General features: G+C 40.5%; 1 protein-coding gene across 1 annotated transcript in view; it reads left to right on the forward strand.

The window, feature by feature from the left end:
* stet (rhomboid serine protease stem cell tumor) overlaps positions 1–18,707 on the forward strand; it is a 553,830-nt gene that overhangs the window by 245,017 nt on the left and 290,106 nt on the right. The window contains exon 4 of the mRNA XM_083110953.1: positions 100–264. Within this exon, the coding sequence (XP_082967079.1) occupies positions 100–264 (165 nt within the window). The remainder of the gene's footprint in view (positions 1–99; positions 265–18,707) is intronic.

Raw genomic sequence — 18,707 nt, forward strand, 5'->3', positions numbered from 1 at the left:
GCTACAGCCATAAACCTTCGGGGTTAAGAAAGCTAGAGAGTTATTTAGCATATTTACATGTACAGCATTTATAGTTACACCTTTTTCCTCATTTTCCAGTACGATCCCGAGGGTTTTGGCGAGATCCCGTGGGACTACTTCCTGGAGGTCCTGAACAGTCCTGAGTTCATAGCCGAGGTGGAGGTCAACAAGAGGGACATCCTGGCCGAGAAGGCGCGCGAACGGAAGACGACAGCCATCACCTTCCAAGACTTCGTGAACGTGGTGAGTACTTACGTATTCTACCCGCCTCAAGAGTACCTAATTTTCGGAACTCATTGTTTAACAATGCATACGTTCTTATCTTGCGAACCGTGTGTTACGGTGACAGGCATACAAACAATAAATTTGAATATATATATAAACTCTGTAGCTCAGACCAAAAGTTTTAAGTGCACCATCCAAAAAGATGCAGGAAGGTGCATCAAGGAACATCAACTGATGCATTGAAGTGTATCTCGACTGAAATAAATCCTCACTTGAATCAAATGATGCACTATGGTATTTCTTTCACGACATACAAAAATGCACCAAAATGCATCAAATGTGAATGTGATTCTTCGAAGAAGCCATAAAACACACTTTAGTGCATGAATCGATGCATTCTGGTGCATCAATCGATATGATGCATTTAGTTTTCTGTCTGTATAGTCGCTCATGGACTCGGACATCAAGGAATTCAACGAACTCTCCCTAGCGACTCGAAGATTTTGGAAACATTGAAAGGAAAACGGTGATGTAAAAAGAGGAAAAATTGCCTGGTGTAGAAACACTATTTATAAAGTTAATATATGTGGAAACATGGAAACAGTAATAATATATTTCCATTAGAATAATAAAACGAAAGGAAATACTGCCGAAATGTGTGTGATCGTAATAAATATCCATTGTTTCATTTGATTTAAATGGTTTGTTTACGTAAAATCTCTCTTCTTGTGCTGGAGTAATCGGTTTTGGTAGCTTTGCCATCTAGCTGTAAGTCGAGAAACTCGCTTAGGTTTCAAGTAGTTCGTTGCGTTGCCACAGCAGGGCAGCAGCATCGGTAATCGCCGTTCTCGGAGATGGTGCACTCTGGTGGTCAGAACTCGAACTTTCAGAGTAGAATTGTCTCCCCGTTTATTCCATGCAGTTCTGTCGTGAATGCTAACTGGTCACTTGGCAAGATCAAGTATAAATACTCCAAATAGATACGCAATTTTTCTTTCACCGATTTCGAAATTAAAATTCCAGTCAAAATAATGCGATACGTTGGACTTTTATTTAACGGATTTTTAGGTGCTAAATAACTGGAAAATATTTTTTTTTTTATGTTCTAAAAGCAGCGAAGATATGTAGCTAAGGGTAAAGAAATATTTTCATTAAAAATCTTACAAACAAATAAATAGATGCTCACAAGTAACAGAAGGATATTAGATGCTTCTTGCAGTGTCTTTCACGGTCGAGTCGCGGTTAGCATTGCGGAATTACACCGACAGTTAAAATTAAAAATGAGCACCTACCTTGTTACAAGAGGTGTTGAAAATGATGTCCTCCTGCTTCCGCATATTCACGGCATTTTTTAAAGAAATGTTCACTCATTAACACGTATCAGTCCGAAATTGCTTCAATTAATCTCCCGATATTTTCTTTCAATTCTACTAATGTATGGCTTCGCCATGCACACGTTATGCAAATGTCTGTTTCTTTTGCAAGGCACCGGAGGGATTTTTGAAAAGTGTGTACCAATCTTGCTCCAACGTCGTCTAGTTTCTCTTCAGTAAACACACGCCGTTTCACCTTTCGCTTCTTTTCAAGAACAGACCAGTGTTGCCACATGAAGGGAAATTTCCCTTTTGCAGGGAAATTCGGACCGAAATTTTATCGAAAAGGGAATTTCGATTAAAAATACCACAATTGCAGGGAAATTTTAAGGTCATCTGACTACATTATCACAGTTTATGTTAATTTCGATTTTCATATTCACATTTATATCTTACTTACTTATTTCGCTATTCCTACTTGTTTCTGCTCCTTTAAGTTTAGTGTACGTTGCTTTTATGCATCTTTGGTTAAATAGTAACGATGAGGATTAACGATTAAATGGATTCCTGACCAGGATTCAAACCAGGGACATCTTGTCAGGAAGTGAGGATATACCGAAATGTGATTTTTTCAAAAAAAAAAAAATATTCAAACGAATAACGAATTGAACGGAATACTTAACTACGTACTACTACTGCTTCCACCAGCATCACTAATAATACCGCTACTACCACCACTACTAATTATTATTATTATATAATTTGCTTAGGTGAAGGGAAAAATTGGTTCAAAAAGGGAAATTTTGCCCCTTGAAAGGGAAATTCTGCTCTCATATCGTGGCAACACTGATGACCGCCGAGGTTCCTCAGCGAGCGGCAGAAAAGCCCGTGCAATTGTACGAACATGGCACTCATAATTTTATAACACGCATTAATGTAAAAAGTAGAGAACTGGAAATAAGCAAAAATAAACTGTAGGAAGTTCCTCACTTCCTACATGGAGGAATCGTACCTGCCAGTAATACGTAAACCAAAACAAGACAATCCAAAACACTTGATAACACCTTAACACTTCACAAATACGGGCAAACTGGACACCATCTGGATAGTGAAGCACTGTCGCGTCCAGTGCCGAGGTCAGCGTAAAGCTGTGGGTCTAAATGCCGGCAGACAGCCTCCCACCGCCCGGCGTGTTACCCGCCGCTTCACGGAAGACTCGACAGTGAAAGGCATTGCTATTACAATGAACATTACAGCACATTTCCAAATTGTCCATTGAAAATATACGCCATTATATCTTGAACAGTGTCTTGTACATGTTCACTCAGAACCTGAGCAACTTTACAATTTTTGGTACCCTGTGTTTTTTCGAATTTGTCTCTAAGCGTGTCAACTGCACTAAAACCCTTCACTGTTTCGAAAACCAGTTGTGTGGAAGTTTTCAGTTTTTCCATCACGCCACACAAAAAGCTTACATTTTCGCAGAAACCTCAAATCGTTTCGTAAGCATCCATCTTTCAATAATGCAATGGCGATGTTTGTTTTGTCAAACGCATTCACAACACAGGCAAAAAAACTTCAAAATTATTTGGTGTGAAAGTCCCGAATATGAGAGTACTGTAATTTCACCGTGTAATCGACGCACCCTGTTTTGTTTTGTTTTTTCAGCCAAGAATTGATTTATAACCTTTCATCGCGTAATAGCGGTGCAGAACCTTTGGACACGGAAGGTTAAATTTCGTGTCCGTACTTGGCAACACTGTAGTAAATCTTCTCAAGTGTAATACTTCGACTATACTGCACAAATCAATATCAACTAACGTGTTAGCTAATTCACTTTGTTAGATTTTCACAAATGTCACAAAATGAAGACAAAGAAATGATGTGTGTCGATTTGGACTATTTAATTTTTACATATATTCACGACATTTCCGTGCATCATAATCATACACCAAAGACAGTTTACCCAGAAATCAATGATTTTCAAGTCGCGATAATACCGGCACATTTTTTTTAAAATTAAGCTTCACATGAAATGGTCGCACCCCACTTTATTGCAAAAACAAATTCACTTAAAATATGCGACTATTATGTGGTGAAATACGGTAATTTACTGTGTTTTGCCTATTTTATGCATTTAACTTCAAGATATGCATTTGTGCAAAGATCTTAAACACTTGAAGTAATTTAAACTGCGCATTCATTCGTTGTTGTTCACGTGATTATCATAATTGATATGATCTACAGTATTACAGTTACAAATCGCAAAATACTTTTTTTTAAACTGATTTTTTTTTTTATTATTTCTTCCCTGTTACCTAGGCAGAATCAACCTGTAAGCCTGCAAGGTTCGTCCTTTTACATGTGGCAGTCCGTACCATCTTGTGGCGTGTTGACAAAATCACGTGTGAGGGACGACCCTGGTCAGGTTGTAGCCAAGAAAAGCCACGTGCTCCTACTAATGGGATTAACGATCAAATTCAATGAAAAGTGACAATGTTCCACCAACAAAAATATAGAATGCGTCAGCAATGTACTCTTTCAGACATTCAAGGAAAGAGAATTGTTGGTACTACTTCCGTTTAGTCAAAACACCTATAACTCATTAATTTCGTCCTTTATAAGAATGCTACTTACTTATTCTGCATTGCCGAACATTCTATAAGGTGTAATTATGAATTTCTCACGAAAATAATTTCAATTTTTCATATTACGAGTAATTATTGTTGTTCGTTTTCTTCGCTTGTGTGAGACACAATATGGCGCGAGCGTTCTGGATCATCGCGCGTCGTGCTTGTGTTTTGTCGAGTGATGCAGTGTTTCCAACCTTCTAAACCAAAACGTGCCTACTTCCGTGTTATTAATTTTCTATTTTTCCCGGGTAGCTCCACAAACCATTCACGGATAGCCCCACGAACCATTCACGGGAGGAAAATGCCTACTTCCGTGTTATTAATTTTCTATTTTTTCCCGGGGAGCCCCACAAACCATTCACGGATAGCCCCACGAACCATTCATGGGAAGGTTGGGTTAGGTTAGGTTAGGTAACGCAAGCATAGCTAAAATTTGGGGTCACGTCATCTTCTTGAAAAAACACGGGGTGGTTGGAAACAGTAACAGGGGGTTATGTCATCAAGCGCACGGAACATCCGGTTCGTAAATGGAAGCAAAGGCAATTGAGATATTTTTATACATAAAAACATGAATTATCGCTTAAAAAGACGAAACTATGACAGAAAATACATTCGGGAACTTCAACAATCCTGCAGAAAGTGATTTGCGTAAGTAGTTTCTTCTGTAAACATGAAGAAATCCGTTTTGACTATACGCAAGTGTTACCAAATTGTTTAGAAAACGATGGTTCAGTTCCTGGTGTAGGCAGTGATTCGTTCATATTTTCTGAGCACAACCTACAGTAAAATTTACCAAATTTCTCGTGTGTAGGGCGGGACACTCTTACATAAGAGAAATTGTGTTTCAACTGTATCGATGTCTTTCCATTTCGTGAGTACCAAAGCCCGGAGATTTGAAACGTCTTAAGCTTCCTAACACGTTACTCTATGTTATTGCAAATTACTTTTTAATAGTCCTCGCGAGTTACAATTTCACAACATAATACCTTGGAACGATAAACAAAACAATTTCAATGAAACCGTTATTGTCATTCATGTATAATCTTTAATGTTTCCTGAGAAAGATCAATTAGTTTTGTTCTCTACAAGCTGACGACTTTTCTTTTCGTGGCCCAAACCAACTGCCGCCATCTATGGAGCACTTTTTCGTACAATGCCTCAGGGTTGGCTCGTGCCGCAGACGTTGGAATTTGAGGAATTCCTGGTGTTCCGCGTGTGCCATCTGGTTCCTGGTGCTGTAGGACAACCCCCGATACGTTCTGGAAATGCATTGGTCCGGCGCCACCGTTCCGTTTTTGCGAGATTTTTACCAGGATGGAATGCGACGGGAACTTCTGAAGAAGTTTGTGGCCATCTGTGACAATGCCAGCAGCAGATCCATTCCGTCGTTTTCACGAGATCTTCAAAAGCAGTGTTGCAAGGAGATGTCAGTTTTTCATACCCAGTATACAAACGTCAACGAAATGCGACGGGGTAAGCGGTAAATATTAAAATTTGCATACTCTGGCTTTAATTTCAATACACCGAAAACACTTTCTCACCACAAGTAGTTCAACGAACTCCCGATAGATGGTAATCAAGTAAGTAAATTTTAAAAAGAGAAACCAAGCATTTTAGAATTAGTTAATTGTTTGTATATAAAACAATAATATACATCTAAATAAATTCTGCAATAATTATGACAACTTACTGTAATGTTTGTAGAATCGTTGGCTTCCACTACCAATATATTTCAATCTTTGCTTTTTTATTTAAAAATTAAATCGTGAAAATGTATTTTGTTTCACAGTGGGATAAGATGTATAAGTTTTTGTACGAAATCATTAATAAATATCACGGTTTTGAATTTAACAGAAATCGCAAAACAGTCTGTTTTTCTCCAGTTCAGTGTTCATATTCTGTGTCTTACAATAAGTCTGAGGTATTCCTGTTATTTTGAATATTGTTCCAGTTATGGAATTATGTATGTATATCTGGTCTAGTGCTGGGCTACTAAACGATAAAACTATTTAATTGCAAAATAGCTCTAAAGCGGCCCTCCTAATCAAACCACATATTCATTATTAGAACTGAACGGAAATGTAAGTTAGGAATTGTTAGATTAGGAAGACCAGGTTTAGAGCTCTTTAGCAATTAGTTTTAGTGACTGTTAGCAACTGAATGTGCCCCGCACCAGACCCAATATAGCCCCTCCCTAATCTGAAATTCTCCTGTGTAGTTCTACAGGGACAACTGATGAAAATTACATTTTCCACTCAATTGCGAATGCGCAAATTGAGTTACATATTTACATTTCTTAAATTTCCTCATGAAAATAATAAAATCCATTCCTCCATTCCGTGCCACCTTCGTTAAATGAATTAAATACAAGCTACATGTTGAAAGCAAGGCATTGAAAGGTCAAACAAGCAAGTAAGAAAACCCCTCAGCAGATCCTTATCGAAATAGATTGCATCGAGTCGAAACGAGAGACTTGGCAACATCTCAGTCTCGTATCAAGATGTAGTTGCCTGTCTCGTTCTCGTATCGATTCTGGAAATATATGGTATAAGCGTTCAGTGCCCAAGGGGTGTCGGTGGAGGTCGTAACTCCCTGTCTGTTCCCCATACCTTTGGCCCAATGGCGTATGCTGAGTCTAAAACCTGGAACCTGGTCCTAGGCTATGGAGGAGCGAAGAAGACTAGGCTTATTCTTGACGTCTTCAAAGCAGCCACGTTGCCAACTCCTAAGAAGTCACGTTGCCAACTCCTAAGAAGTCAGGTTGCCAACTCCTAAGAATCCAGGTTGCCAACTCCTAAGAATCCAGGTTGCCAACTCCTAAGAAGTCACGTTGCCAACTCCTAAGAAGTCACGTTGCCAACTCCTAAGAAGTCACGTTGCCAACTCCTAAGAAGTCACGTTGCCAACTCCTAAGAAGTCACGTTGCCAACTCCTAAGAAGTCACGTTGCCAACTCCTAAGAAGTCAGGTTGCCAACTCCTAAGAAGTCAGGTTGCCAACTCCTAAGAATCCAGGTTGCCAACTCCTAAGAATCCAGGTTGCCAAATCCTAAGAATCCAGGTTGCCAAATCCTAAGAATCCAGGTTGCCAACTCCTAAGAATCCAGGTTGCCAACTCCTAAGAATCCAGGTTGCCAACTCCTAAGAAGTCAGGTTGCCAACTCCTAAGAAGTCAGGTTGCCAACTCCTAAGAAGTCAGGTTGCCAACTCCTAAGAAGTCACGTTGCCAACTCCTAAGAAGTCACGTTGCCAACTCCTAAGAAGTCACGTTGCCAACTCCTAAGAAGTCACGTTGCCAACTCCTAAGAAGTCACGTTGCCAACTCCTAAGAAGTCACGTTGCCAACTCCTAAGAAGTCACGTTGCCAACTCCTAAGAAGTCAGGTTGCCAACTCCTAAGAAGTCAGGTTGCCAAATCCTAAGAATCCAGGTTGCCAAATCCTAAGAATCCAGGTTGCCAAATCCTAAGAATCCAGGTTGGCAACTCCTAAGAATCCAGGTTGCCAACTCCTAAGAAGTCAGGTTGCCAACTCCTAAGAAGTCACGTTGCCAACTCCTAAGAAGTCACGTTGCCAACTCCTAAGAAGTCACGTTGCCAACTCCTAAGAATCCAGGTTGCCAACTCCTAAGAATCCAGGTTGCCAACTCCTAAGAAGTCAGGTTGCCAACTCCTAAGAAGTCAGGTTGCCAAAGAATCCAGGTTGCCAACTCCTAAGAATCCAGGTTGCCAGCTCCTAAGAATCCAGGTTGCCAGCTCCTAAGAATCCAGGTTGCCAGCTCCTACGAATCCAGGTTGCCAACTCCTAAGAATCCAGGTTGCCAACTTCAGAATCGCCATTATCTTATTTTCCAAATCAGCTTAATTCACACAGTTTCTAAGAGATTTCTCTCCAGTATTTTACTTTATAGGCTTCAGGCTTCGCAGATAGCCTAGGTAGCCTGGAATATACGCTCCTGCTTTGGCCTATAATTCCTAAAATATAGAACGTCAAAGTCAGGAAAAGATGACAACATGAGGGCTGACTACTAAAAAAAAAAAAAAAAGTATACGTAAGCCTCTTCCCCTTTCGAAATACAGTAGAGCGTCGATTATCCGAACGTCGGTCAACCGAACGACCGCTTAACCGAACTGTGTACTCGCTCACTTTCAGATATCTGTAATGAAAAAAGTACGTGACTTAGCTGCTCGTAAGCGTGTAGGCTTGCTTAGACAGACCAAAATAAAGGATATTTTTAAACGTTAATTTTGTGTACTGTGTGTATTGTTCATGCAAAATGCGTATGTAATATGTACATATTTTTGTTTAATAAACTGTACCACATACTATATATTCCTACTAAAGTTGCCTTTGTACGTTACTTTGTAATACATACTTAAAGAGATGCCGGTTTTTATGAATAAATTTACTGTACAGTACTTCTTTTTGGCAAATAAACATGTACAGTTCGATTATCCGAACAAACCAGTTTTCCGAACACCCATGTCCTCCAATTACTTCGGATAATCGACGCTCTACTGTATCTGAGAATGCGCTGGGCATAGCTAGCTATAATGCAGAAGGTCTTAGAAAGATCGCTTCGCGGGCTTACAGCAGACAACAATATGGGGGTGTGTCTGCGAGAACCAATCAGGTCCGCGAATGAGCGAGCCCGGTTGCCACAGCTAACTCGCTGCACCCTTCTGGAAGGGTGAATGACCTCTGCCTCTTGCTACCTCGGCCTCTTTGTTCGGCTGAGGAGCAGACGACACGAGAGTATCGGCAATAGTGTGCGAGCGACGTCTGCTGTTAGCCCGCGAAACGCTCTTTCTAAGGCCTTCTGCATTATAGCAATGTGTAGAGCGTATCACCGCACGAACTTTCACAGCGTGTGGAGGTCAGTGGTGCCTCGTTTCGAAGCTACGAACTCTCGGGAAAACTAATTCTATCTGTCTGCGGAACCTAGAGGTTACAGAGTAAAACGCAGAAGAGAAATTAATTCGAAATTTTGAATCGAATTGTTTGTTTCGATAAGGTGGTGATTGTAATTCTGGAGTTAGACATTGAAGGGTGCCGAACCACCCAACGATTCTACTTCACTATCAGTCAAATTCTGGAGTTAGGAACCTAATGTCTTGGGTGTTTGCAACCTGACTCCCGTTGGCATGGTAACGTGGCTTCCTTGTAAACGCCGAGAAATAGCAAGATGGGTGTCTAACTATTTATACACGGCGTTTATGTGACGTATACTCCGTCTCAGGAATCTGCAATAACCAAGTCCTCGTCGCAAGTAGGACTTGAGAACGCGTGAGAGGGAAAGGGATTGCTTGAAGGGGGAAACGCGGCTGCAGCTACCGACAGTTTTCAGCACCGTACTGCTCTGCTTCTCCCACTCGCTTTCTCCCCTTCAAGTGTCACAGCAACTACGAAACGTGGAACCCACGCGGCGAGATGAGCGAAAACTAACTTTTTCCTAAGTACCAGTGGCAACCCTGACGGCACAGCCTCCACAGATTATGATGCATAGAAGCAGTTGCCCTGGGGCACTTGCATAACTCACCTCTCCCTTACTTTTTTTTGCGTTCTTTTCTTTTATTTTCCAGGTTTTATTTCCAATACGCATGATCGGAAAACAAAGCAATTTGCCTATAAATATTTTATGCGCAGTAACAATCCCTATCATTTTAAGTTTGATGGCTTCATTGGGTTGGAATATGCTAGACAAGTTGAGAACAAGCTATACAATCCTATCCAGTCGTCTAGATATTCACAATGTTTATAGGCAAGGACGTATTTAGGGGGGGGGGGTCCGGACCCCCCCCCCCCCGAAAGACTTAACAAGTACTAAAATTAAGTAATGTGGGATCATACGGTTTTAAGGACGGTTCCAAAGATTTATTCGCACTACTACTTATCATATTATGCATAACATATCAATTAGGAACTTTGCTTTTCATCAATTGAATCTAACTCCTTTCTTTGTTGTTCAATAAAAATTCAATTCTTTCCATTTGGCATTAATTTCTTTGCCAGGGCAGTTGCTTTTGTACAAATTTTTCGATCTTGACTAGATAATGAATACGTACTGTTATATTTATATTTTTTTACAATATTTTTACTTCTTCATGTAATAGTAACACAATATTAATTAATTTACATATTTGCTATTATTTTAATTTAATTATTACAATTAAATTGTTGTTGTTATTATTATTATTATTATAGAGACTCTTAGTCGGACCGGCTGTGATGATGTGATAAAATTGATGAAGACGCACACACAAAAAACACTTTCTCTTGAGTTTATCTCTCTTTCTGTCTTCTTATTTTCCAATTTATCTCTTGCTTGCTCTGTTTTTCTTTTCCTCTATTCTCTCGATGTATCATTGATGCTATTTTTCTCTCTTTCGCTGCTTCCTTTTCTCTAATTCTCTTTCCTTCTCTCTCTCTCTCTCTCTCTCGCGTGGTTTAGCTATCTTTTTCTTCCTCTGTCATTCTTTATCTTTCTTCTTCTCAGTCCGTCTCTTTTCCTTTTTCTTCTGCTTTTCTTTCTCTTCTCTGTTTGTCTTTTTCTTCCCTCTTTTTCGCCTTTTCTTCCTCTTACGTTCTGTGTCTGTTTTTTCTCATCCGTCTGTCTTATTTTATCCCTCTGCATTCTTGTCTCTCTCTTTTTCTCTCTTTGTCTCTTTCTTCCACTATATTCTTTTTTCTTCCTTTCTCCGTTTTCTTTGTCCGTCTATTTTTCTCCTTCTCTCTCTCCGCTTTGCTCTTTTCTTTCCCTCTCTTTTCTCATTTTTTCCTCCTTTATTTTCTCTGGTCCCCCTCATCGCACTACACTTGAGCAACCTTGCGTTCTGACGTCACGGGAGAATACTTGTAATTTTAGGCTAAATGCATAAGTTGTTAGGTTAGACTGACTAGCAGTGGCGTATACTAGGTCCAAGATCTGGGCTATCTCACTATGTCACGTGATCCTAGACTATGAATAGTAATACATTTACGAACTCTAAGAAATTAGATTGCCAACTCATAAGAAATCATGTTGCCAACTCGTAAGAAATCATGTTGCCAACTCGTAAGAAATCAGGTTGCCAACTCATAAGAAATCAGGTTGCCAACTCATAAGAAATCAGGTTGCCAACTCATAAGAAATCAGGTTGCCAACTCATAAGAAATCAGGTTGCCAACTCATAAGAAATCAGGTTGCCAACCGATAAGAAATTAGGTTGCCAACCGATAAGAAATTAGGTTGCCAACCGATAAGAAATTAGGTTGCCAACTCATAAAAAATCATGTTGCCAACCCATAGGAAATCATGTTGCCAACCCATAGGAAATCAGGTTACCAACTCACAAGAAATCAGGTTGCCAACTCCAGAATCAGCATCATAATCTCACTGTTATGAATAATAATATTTACAATTTCAGATATTTTTTTCTCGTGTATTTTATTCTCTAGACTTCAGGCTTCGCAGATCTAGCCTAGAATATACGCTCCTGCTGACTAGGTTTAGTTCTCTTAGCATAAATAAAAGTTTTTAGGTGTATTTATGCTAATAGAACCTAACCGGAACACCACCAGCAACAATCAATTCATTGTTGCCAAATGATAGCAACTGCATCGTTCCCCTAGCGTGAGTTACGGAACCACACGCAGCTTCTTCCTTCCTCTGCATTAGCTTGCGTCCGCGGAATCTGACCTTTGTCCCCGACGCACGCGTGGGTGAAATATGGGCGACCAGCTGACCACTCCGACCGACATATGGAACCGCCGTGACCACTTCTCCGATTTCGGTGGGAAATCGTCTCCTTATGACTTTTACGACGGAGCGATTTTTCAAATTGCCAGCCGTGTTTTCTATGGCTTGGGAGCAGATGGGACTTCCTGCTGTACCAGCTCCAATGGTGGACATTGAAAGCTTTGCACTCCTGATCGTGAAATCCTCCGGCAGCAGTGCTGCAACATGAAGGGAAATATCCCTCTGCACAGGGAAATTCGGATAAAAATTCTTTTCATTCTGATTTTGTTTTCCACTTTATGCACAGATAGGCTAATCGGGACTGGACCTACAGTGTAAAGTGGAAGACTTTAGGTGGAAATTTCATATAGAAATTCGTTGAAAAATACAAAAAGGCAGGGCATTTCCCGTTGTTTATTATTCTTTTTGTCATTTCGCATCGCTCCTCTTTCACTTTTGCGAAATCGCGACGATGAGGATGAGTAATGATGTGATAAAGTTGATGAAAGGACACTCACATGGAACTCCAATGCCCAGGTAGGGTTTTTGTACCATAGACTAAAACACAGGTGTAATTTATATGAACACAATTTAACATTATTGCAAAAAATAAAAAAAATAGTATTATTATCTAAGAGCAATAGGTAAAACATGCTGTATTTTAAAACCGTGCATCTCCAAGAATTATGGGAAGATATTAAAAGTTTCTAAATAGTGTTTAATTTCATTTCCAATACGCCACTGGTGCGACGTTCGTTATTTAATTACCAAACTGCGTGAATTTTGACGCTGTAGTGAACTGTCATTGTTTCATAATATTTTCACATCATTTCATTCTAGAATTAAACGAATAGTAACTATTTTGTAATGAAAATATTTGAACACGATTTATATGTTACGCATCGTTTAGAATATGATTCCAGTAATTGTGGATATCTTTGAGTATGTCAAAACAATCCATGAAGTCGGGAAAAATGCGATTAGTTGCGTGATTGGAAGCACCAGTGTCTTATAAACTGTACGCAACCAATTACTTTTGTCTGTCGCCCACTGAAGCGCGAGGTCCGAGTTGCCACTCCTTATAGTCAGGTATGACGATAGAATATTCTAAATTTTATGCTAGCTTCTAACGCTGATGTCCCAAATCAGGGCGTTCTAATTCAGGAACTATGATGAAAGTTTCCAATTTAGGAAACTATATTTTCACGTGGGATGTTCCCAATTCAGGAACTATGACGGAAGTTCCACAATTCAGGAATCGATGTTTCCAATTCAGGAACTGCGACGAAAGTTTCCAATTCAGGAACTACGACGAAATTTCCAATACAGGAACTACGACGAAAGTTTCCAATTCAGGAATCTGTTTTCACGTGGAATGTTCCCAACTCAGGAACTATGACGGAAGTTTCACAATTCAGGAATCGATGTTTCCAATACAGGAACTACGACGAAAGTTTCCAATACAGGAACTACGACGAAAGTTTCCAATACAGGAACTACGACGAAAGTTTCCAATACAGGAACTACGACGAAAGTTTCCAATACAGGAACTACGACGAAAGTTTCCAATACAGGAACTACGACGAAAGTTCCAATACAGGAACTACGACGAAAGTTTCCAATTCAGGAATCTGTTTTCAAGTGGAATGTTCCCTTCTCAGGATCTATGACGGAAGTTCCACAATTCAGGAATCGATGTTTCCAATACAGGAACTACGATGAAAGTTTCCAATTCAGGAACTACGATGAAAGTTCCCAATTCAGGAATCTGTTTTCACGTGAAATGTTCCCACCTCAGGAACAATGACGGAAGTTCCCCAATTCAGGAACTATGACGGAAGTTCCCCAATTCAGGAACTATGACGGAAGTTCCCCAATTCAGGAACTATGACGGAAGTTCCCCAATTCAGGAACTATGACGGAAGTTCCCCAATTCAGGAACTATGACGGAAGTTCCCCAATTCAGGAACTACGACGAAAGATTCCAATACAGGAACTACGACGAAAGTTTCCAATACAGGAACTACGACGAAAGTTTCCAATACAGGAACTACGACGAACGTTTCCAATACAGGAACTACGACGAAAGTTCCAATACAGGAACTACGACGAAAGTTCCAATACAGGAACTACGACGAAAGGTTCCAATACAGGAACTACGACGAAAGTTTCCAATACAGGAACTACGACGAAAGTTCCAATACAGGAACTACGACGAAAGTTGCAATACAGGAACTACGACGAAAGTTTCCAATTCAGGAACTACGACGAAAGTTTCCAATTCAGGAACTACGACAAAAGTTTCCAATTCAGGAATCTGTTTTCACGTGGAATGTTCCCAACTCAGGAACTATAACGGAAGTTCCACAATTCAGGAATCGAATTTCCAATTCAGGAACTACGACGAAAGTTTCCAATACAGGAACTACGACGAAAGTTTCCAATTCAGGAACTACGACGAAAGTTCCAATACAGGAACTACGACGAAAGTTCCAATACAGGAACTACGACGAAAGTTCCAATACAGGAACTACGACGAAAGTTCCAATACAGGAACTACGACGAAAGGTTCCAATACAGGAACTACGACGAAAGTTTCCAATACAGGAACTACGACGAAAGTTCCAATACAGGAACTACGACGAAAGTTGCAATACAGGAACTACGACGAAAGTTTCCAATTCAGGAACTACGACGAAAGTTTCCAATTCAGGAACTACGACAAAAGTTTCCAATTCAGGAATCTGTTTTCACGTGGAATGTTCCCAACTCAGGAACTATAACGGAAGTTCCACAATTCAGGAATCGAATTTCCAATTCAGGAACTACGACGAAAGTTTCCAATACAGGAACTACGACGAAAGTTTCCAATACAGGAACTACGACGAAAGTTCCAATACAGGAACTACGACGAAAGTTTCCAATTCAGGAATCTGTTTTCAAGTGGAATGTTCCCTTCTCAGGATCTATGACGGAAGTTCCACAATTCAGGAATCGATGTTTCCACTACAGGAACTACGATGAAAGTTTCCAATTCAGGAACTACGATGAAAGTTTCCAATTCAGGAACTACAACGAAAGTTTCCAATTCAGGAATCTGTTTTCACGTGAAATGTTCCCACCTCAGGAACAATGACGGAAGTTCCCCAATTCAGGAACTATGACGGAAGTTCCCCAATTCAGGAACTATGACGGAAGTTCCCCAATTCAGGAACTATGACGGAAGTTCCCCAATTCAGGAACTATGACGGAAGTTCCCCAATACAGGAACTACGACGAAAGTTTCCAATACAGGAACTACGACGGAAGTTTCCAATACAGGAACTACGACGAAAGTTTCCAATACAGGAACTACGACGAACGTTTCCAATACAGGAACTACGACGAAAGTTCCAATACAGGAACTACGACGAAAGTTCCAATACAGGAACTACGACGAAAGTTCCAATACAGGAACTACGACGAAAGTTCCAATACAGGAACTACGACGAAAGTTTCCAATACAGGAACTACGACGAAAGTTCCAATACAGGAACTACGACGAAAGTTGCAATACAGGAACTACGACGAAAGTTTCCAATTCAGGAACTACGACGAAAGTTTCCAATTCAGGAATCTGTTTTCACGTGGAATGTTCCCAACTCAGGAACTATGACGGAAGTTCCACAATTCAGGAATCGAATTTCCAATTCAGGAACTACGACGAAAGTTTCCAATACAGGAACTACGACGAAAGTTTCCAATACAGGAACTACGACGAAAGTTCCAATACAGGAACTACGACGAAAGTTCCAATACAGGAACTACGACGAAAGTTTCCAATTCAGGAATCTGTTTTCAAGTGGAATGTTCCCTTCTCAGGATCTATGACGGAAGTTCCACAATTCAGGAATCGATGTTTCCACTACAGGAACTACGATGAAAGTTTCCAATTCAGGAACTACGATGAAAGTTTCCAATTCAGGAACTACAACGAAAGTTCCCAATTCAGGAATATGTTTTCACGTGAAATGTTCCCACCTCAGGAACTATGACGGAAGTTCCCCATTTCAGGAACTATGACGGAAGTTCCCCAATTCAGGAACTATGACGGAAGTTCCCCAATTCAGGAACTATGACGGAAGTTCCCCAATTCAGGAACTACGACGAAAGATTCCAATACAGGAACTACGACGAAAGTTTCCAATACAGGAACTACGACGAAAGTTTCCAATACAGGAACTACGACGAACGTTTCCAATACAGGAACTACGACGAAAGTTCCAATACAGGAACTACGACGAAAGTTCCAATACAGGAACTACGACGAAAGTTCCAATACAGGAACTACGACGAAAGTTCCAATACAGGAACTACGACGAAAGGTTCCAATACAGGAACTACGACGAAAGTTTCCAATACAGGAACTACGACGAAAGTTCCAATACAGGAACTACGACGAAAGTTGCAATACAGGAACTACGACGAAAGTTTCCAATTCAGGAACTACGACGAAAGTTTCCAATTCAGGAATCTGTTTTCACGTGGAATGTTCCCAACTCAGGAACTATGACGGAAGTTCCACAATTCAGGAATCGAATTTCCAATTCAGGAACTACGACGAAAGTTTCCAATACAGGAACTACGACGAAAGTTTCCAATACAGGAACTACGACGAAAGTTCCAATACAGGAACTACGACGAAAGTTTCCGATTCAGGAATCTGTTTTCAAGTGGAATGTTCCCTTCTCAGGATCTATGACGGAAGTTCCACAATTCAGGAATCGATGTTTCCACTACAGGAACTACGATGAAAGTTTCCAATTCAGGAACTACGATGAAAGTTTCCAATTCAGGAACTACGATGAAAGTTTCCAATTCAGGAACTACAAGGAAAGTTCCCAATTCAGGAATCTGTTTTCACGTGAAATGTTCCCACCTCAGGAACAATGACGGAAGTTCCCCAATTCAGGAACTATGACGGAAGTTCCCCAATTCAGGAACTATGACGGAAGTTCCCCAATTCAGGAACTATGACGGAAGTTCCCCAATTCAGGAACTATGACGGAAGTTCCCCAATTCAGGAACTATGACGGAAGTTCCCCAATTCAGGAACTACGACGAAAGTTTCCAATACAGGAACTACGACGAAAGTTTCCAATACAGGAACTACGACGAAAGTTTTCAATACAGGAACTACGACGAAAGTTTCCAATACAGGAACTACGACGAAAGTTTCCAATACAGGAACTACGACGAAAGTTCCAATACAGGAACTACGACGAAAGTTCCAATACAGGAACTACGACGAAAGTTTCCAATACAGGAACTACGACGAAAGTTCCAATACAGGAACTACGACGAAAGTTGCAATACAGGAACTACGACGAAAGTTCCAATACAGGAACTACGACGAAAGTTTCCAATTCAGGAATCTGTTTTCAAGTGGAATGTTCCCTTCTCAGGATCTATGACGGAAGTTCCACAATTCAGGAATCGATGTTTCCACTACAGGAACTACGATGAAAGTTTCCAATTCAGGAACTACGATGAAAGTTTCCAATTCAGGAACTACAACGAAAGTTCCCAATTCAGGAATCTGTTTTCACGTGAAATGTTCCCACCTCAGGAACTATGACGGAAGTTCCCCAATTCAGGAACTATGACGGAAGTTCCCCAATTCAGGAACTACGACGAAAGTTCCCCAATTCAGGAACTACGACGAAAGTTTCCAATACAGGAACTACGACGAAAGTTTCCAATACAGGAACTACGACGAAAGTTTCCAATACAGGAACTACGACGAAAGTTTCCAATACAGGAACTACGACGAAAGTTTCCAATACAGGAACTACGACGAACGTTTCCAATACAGGAACTACGACGAAAGTTCCAATACAGGAACTACGACGAAAGTTTCCAATTCAGGAACTACGACGAAAGTTTCCAATACAGGAACTACGACGAAAGTTCCAATACAGGAACTACGACGAAAGTTCCAATACAGGAACTACGACGAAAGTTGCAATACAGGAACTACGACGAAAGTTTCCAATTCAGGAACTACGACGAAAGTTTCCAATTCAGGAATCTGTTTTCACGTGGAATGTTCCCAACTCAGAAACTATGACGGAAGTTCCACAATTCAGGAATCGAATTTTCAATTCAGGAACTACGACGAAAGTTTCCAATACAGGAACTACGACGAAAGTTTCGAATACAGGAACTACAACGAAAGTTTCCAATTCAGGAACTACGACGAAAGTTTCCAATTCAGGAATCTGTTTTCACGTGGAATGTTCCCAACTCAGGAACTATGACGGAAGTTCTACAATTCAGGAATCGAATTTCCAATTCAGGAACTACGACGAAAGTTTCCAATACAGGAACTACGACGAAAGTTTCCAATACAGGAACTACGACGAAAGTTCCAATACAGGAACTACGACGAAAGTTCCAATACAGGAACTCCGACGAAAGTTTCCAATTCAGGAACCGATGTTTTCACAGGGAATGTTCCCAACTCAGGAACCGCTGTCTAGGGAGGGAAAGGTGACAGGTAAGGACCGGCTTTTGAGAACGTATGGTTACCGCACGTTACTCTGAAATACTACGTACATATATCCATTTGCAGAAGAATTGTGTTTTACGGCGAGTTTCATCTTTCCTCTGAGTATGTTTCAGATCTGTTGCTTGTAGGTTTGGTTAGGTTAGCAGATACACATGTGTGCGTAATGTTAAAGTATTTCAAACTCTAATTCATCCTCCCCCGAGGCCATTAGTAGGACGGGGAAGACATTTCACTGAAATATCCAGCTGGTAT

This window comes from Lepisma saccharinum, chromosome 24 (genome assembly GCF_977018435.1).
Source record: "Lepisma saccharinum chromosome 24, izLepSacc3.1, whole genome shotgun sequence".
In the NCBI taxonomy this organism is placed as follows: domain Eukaryota; kingdom Metazoa; phylum Arthropoda; class Insecta; order Zygentoma; family Lepismatidae; genus Lepisma; species Lepisma saccharinum.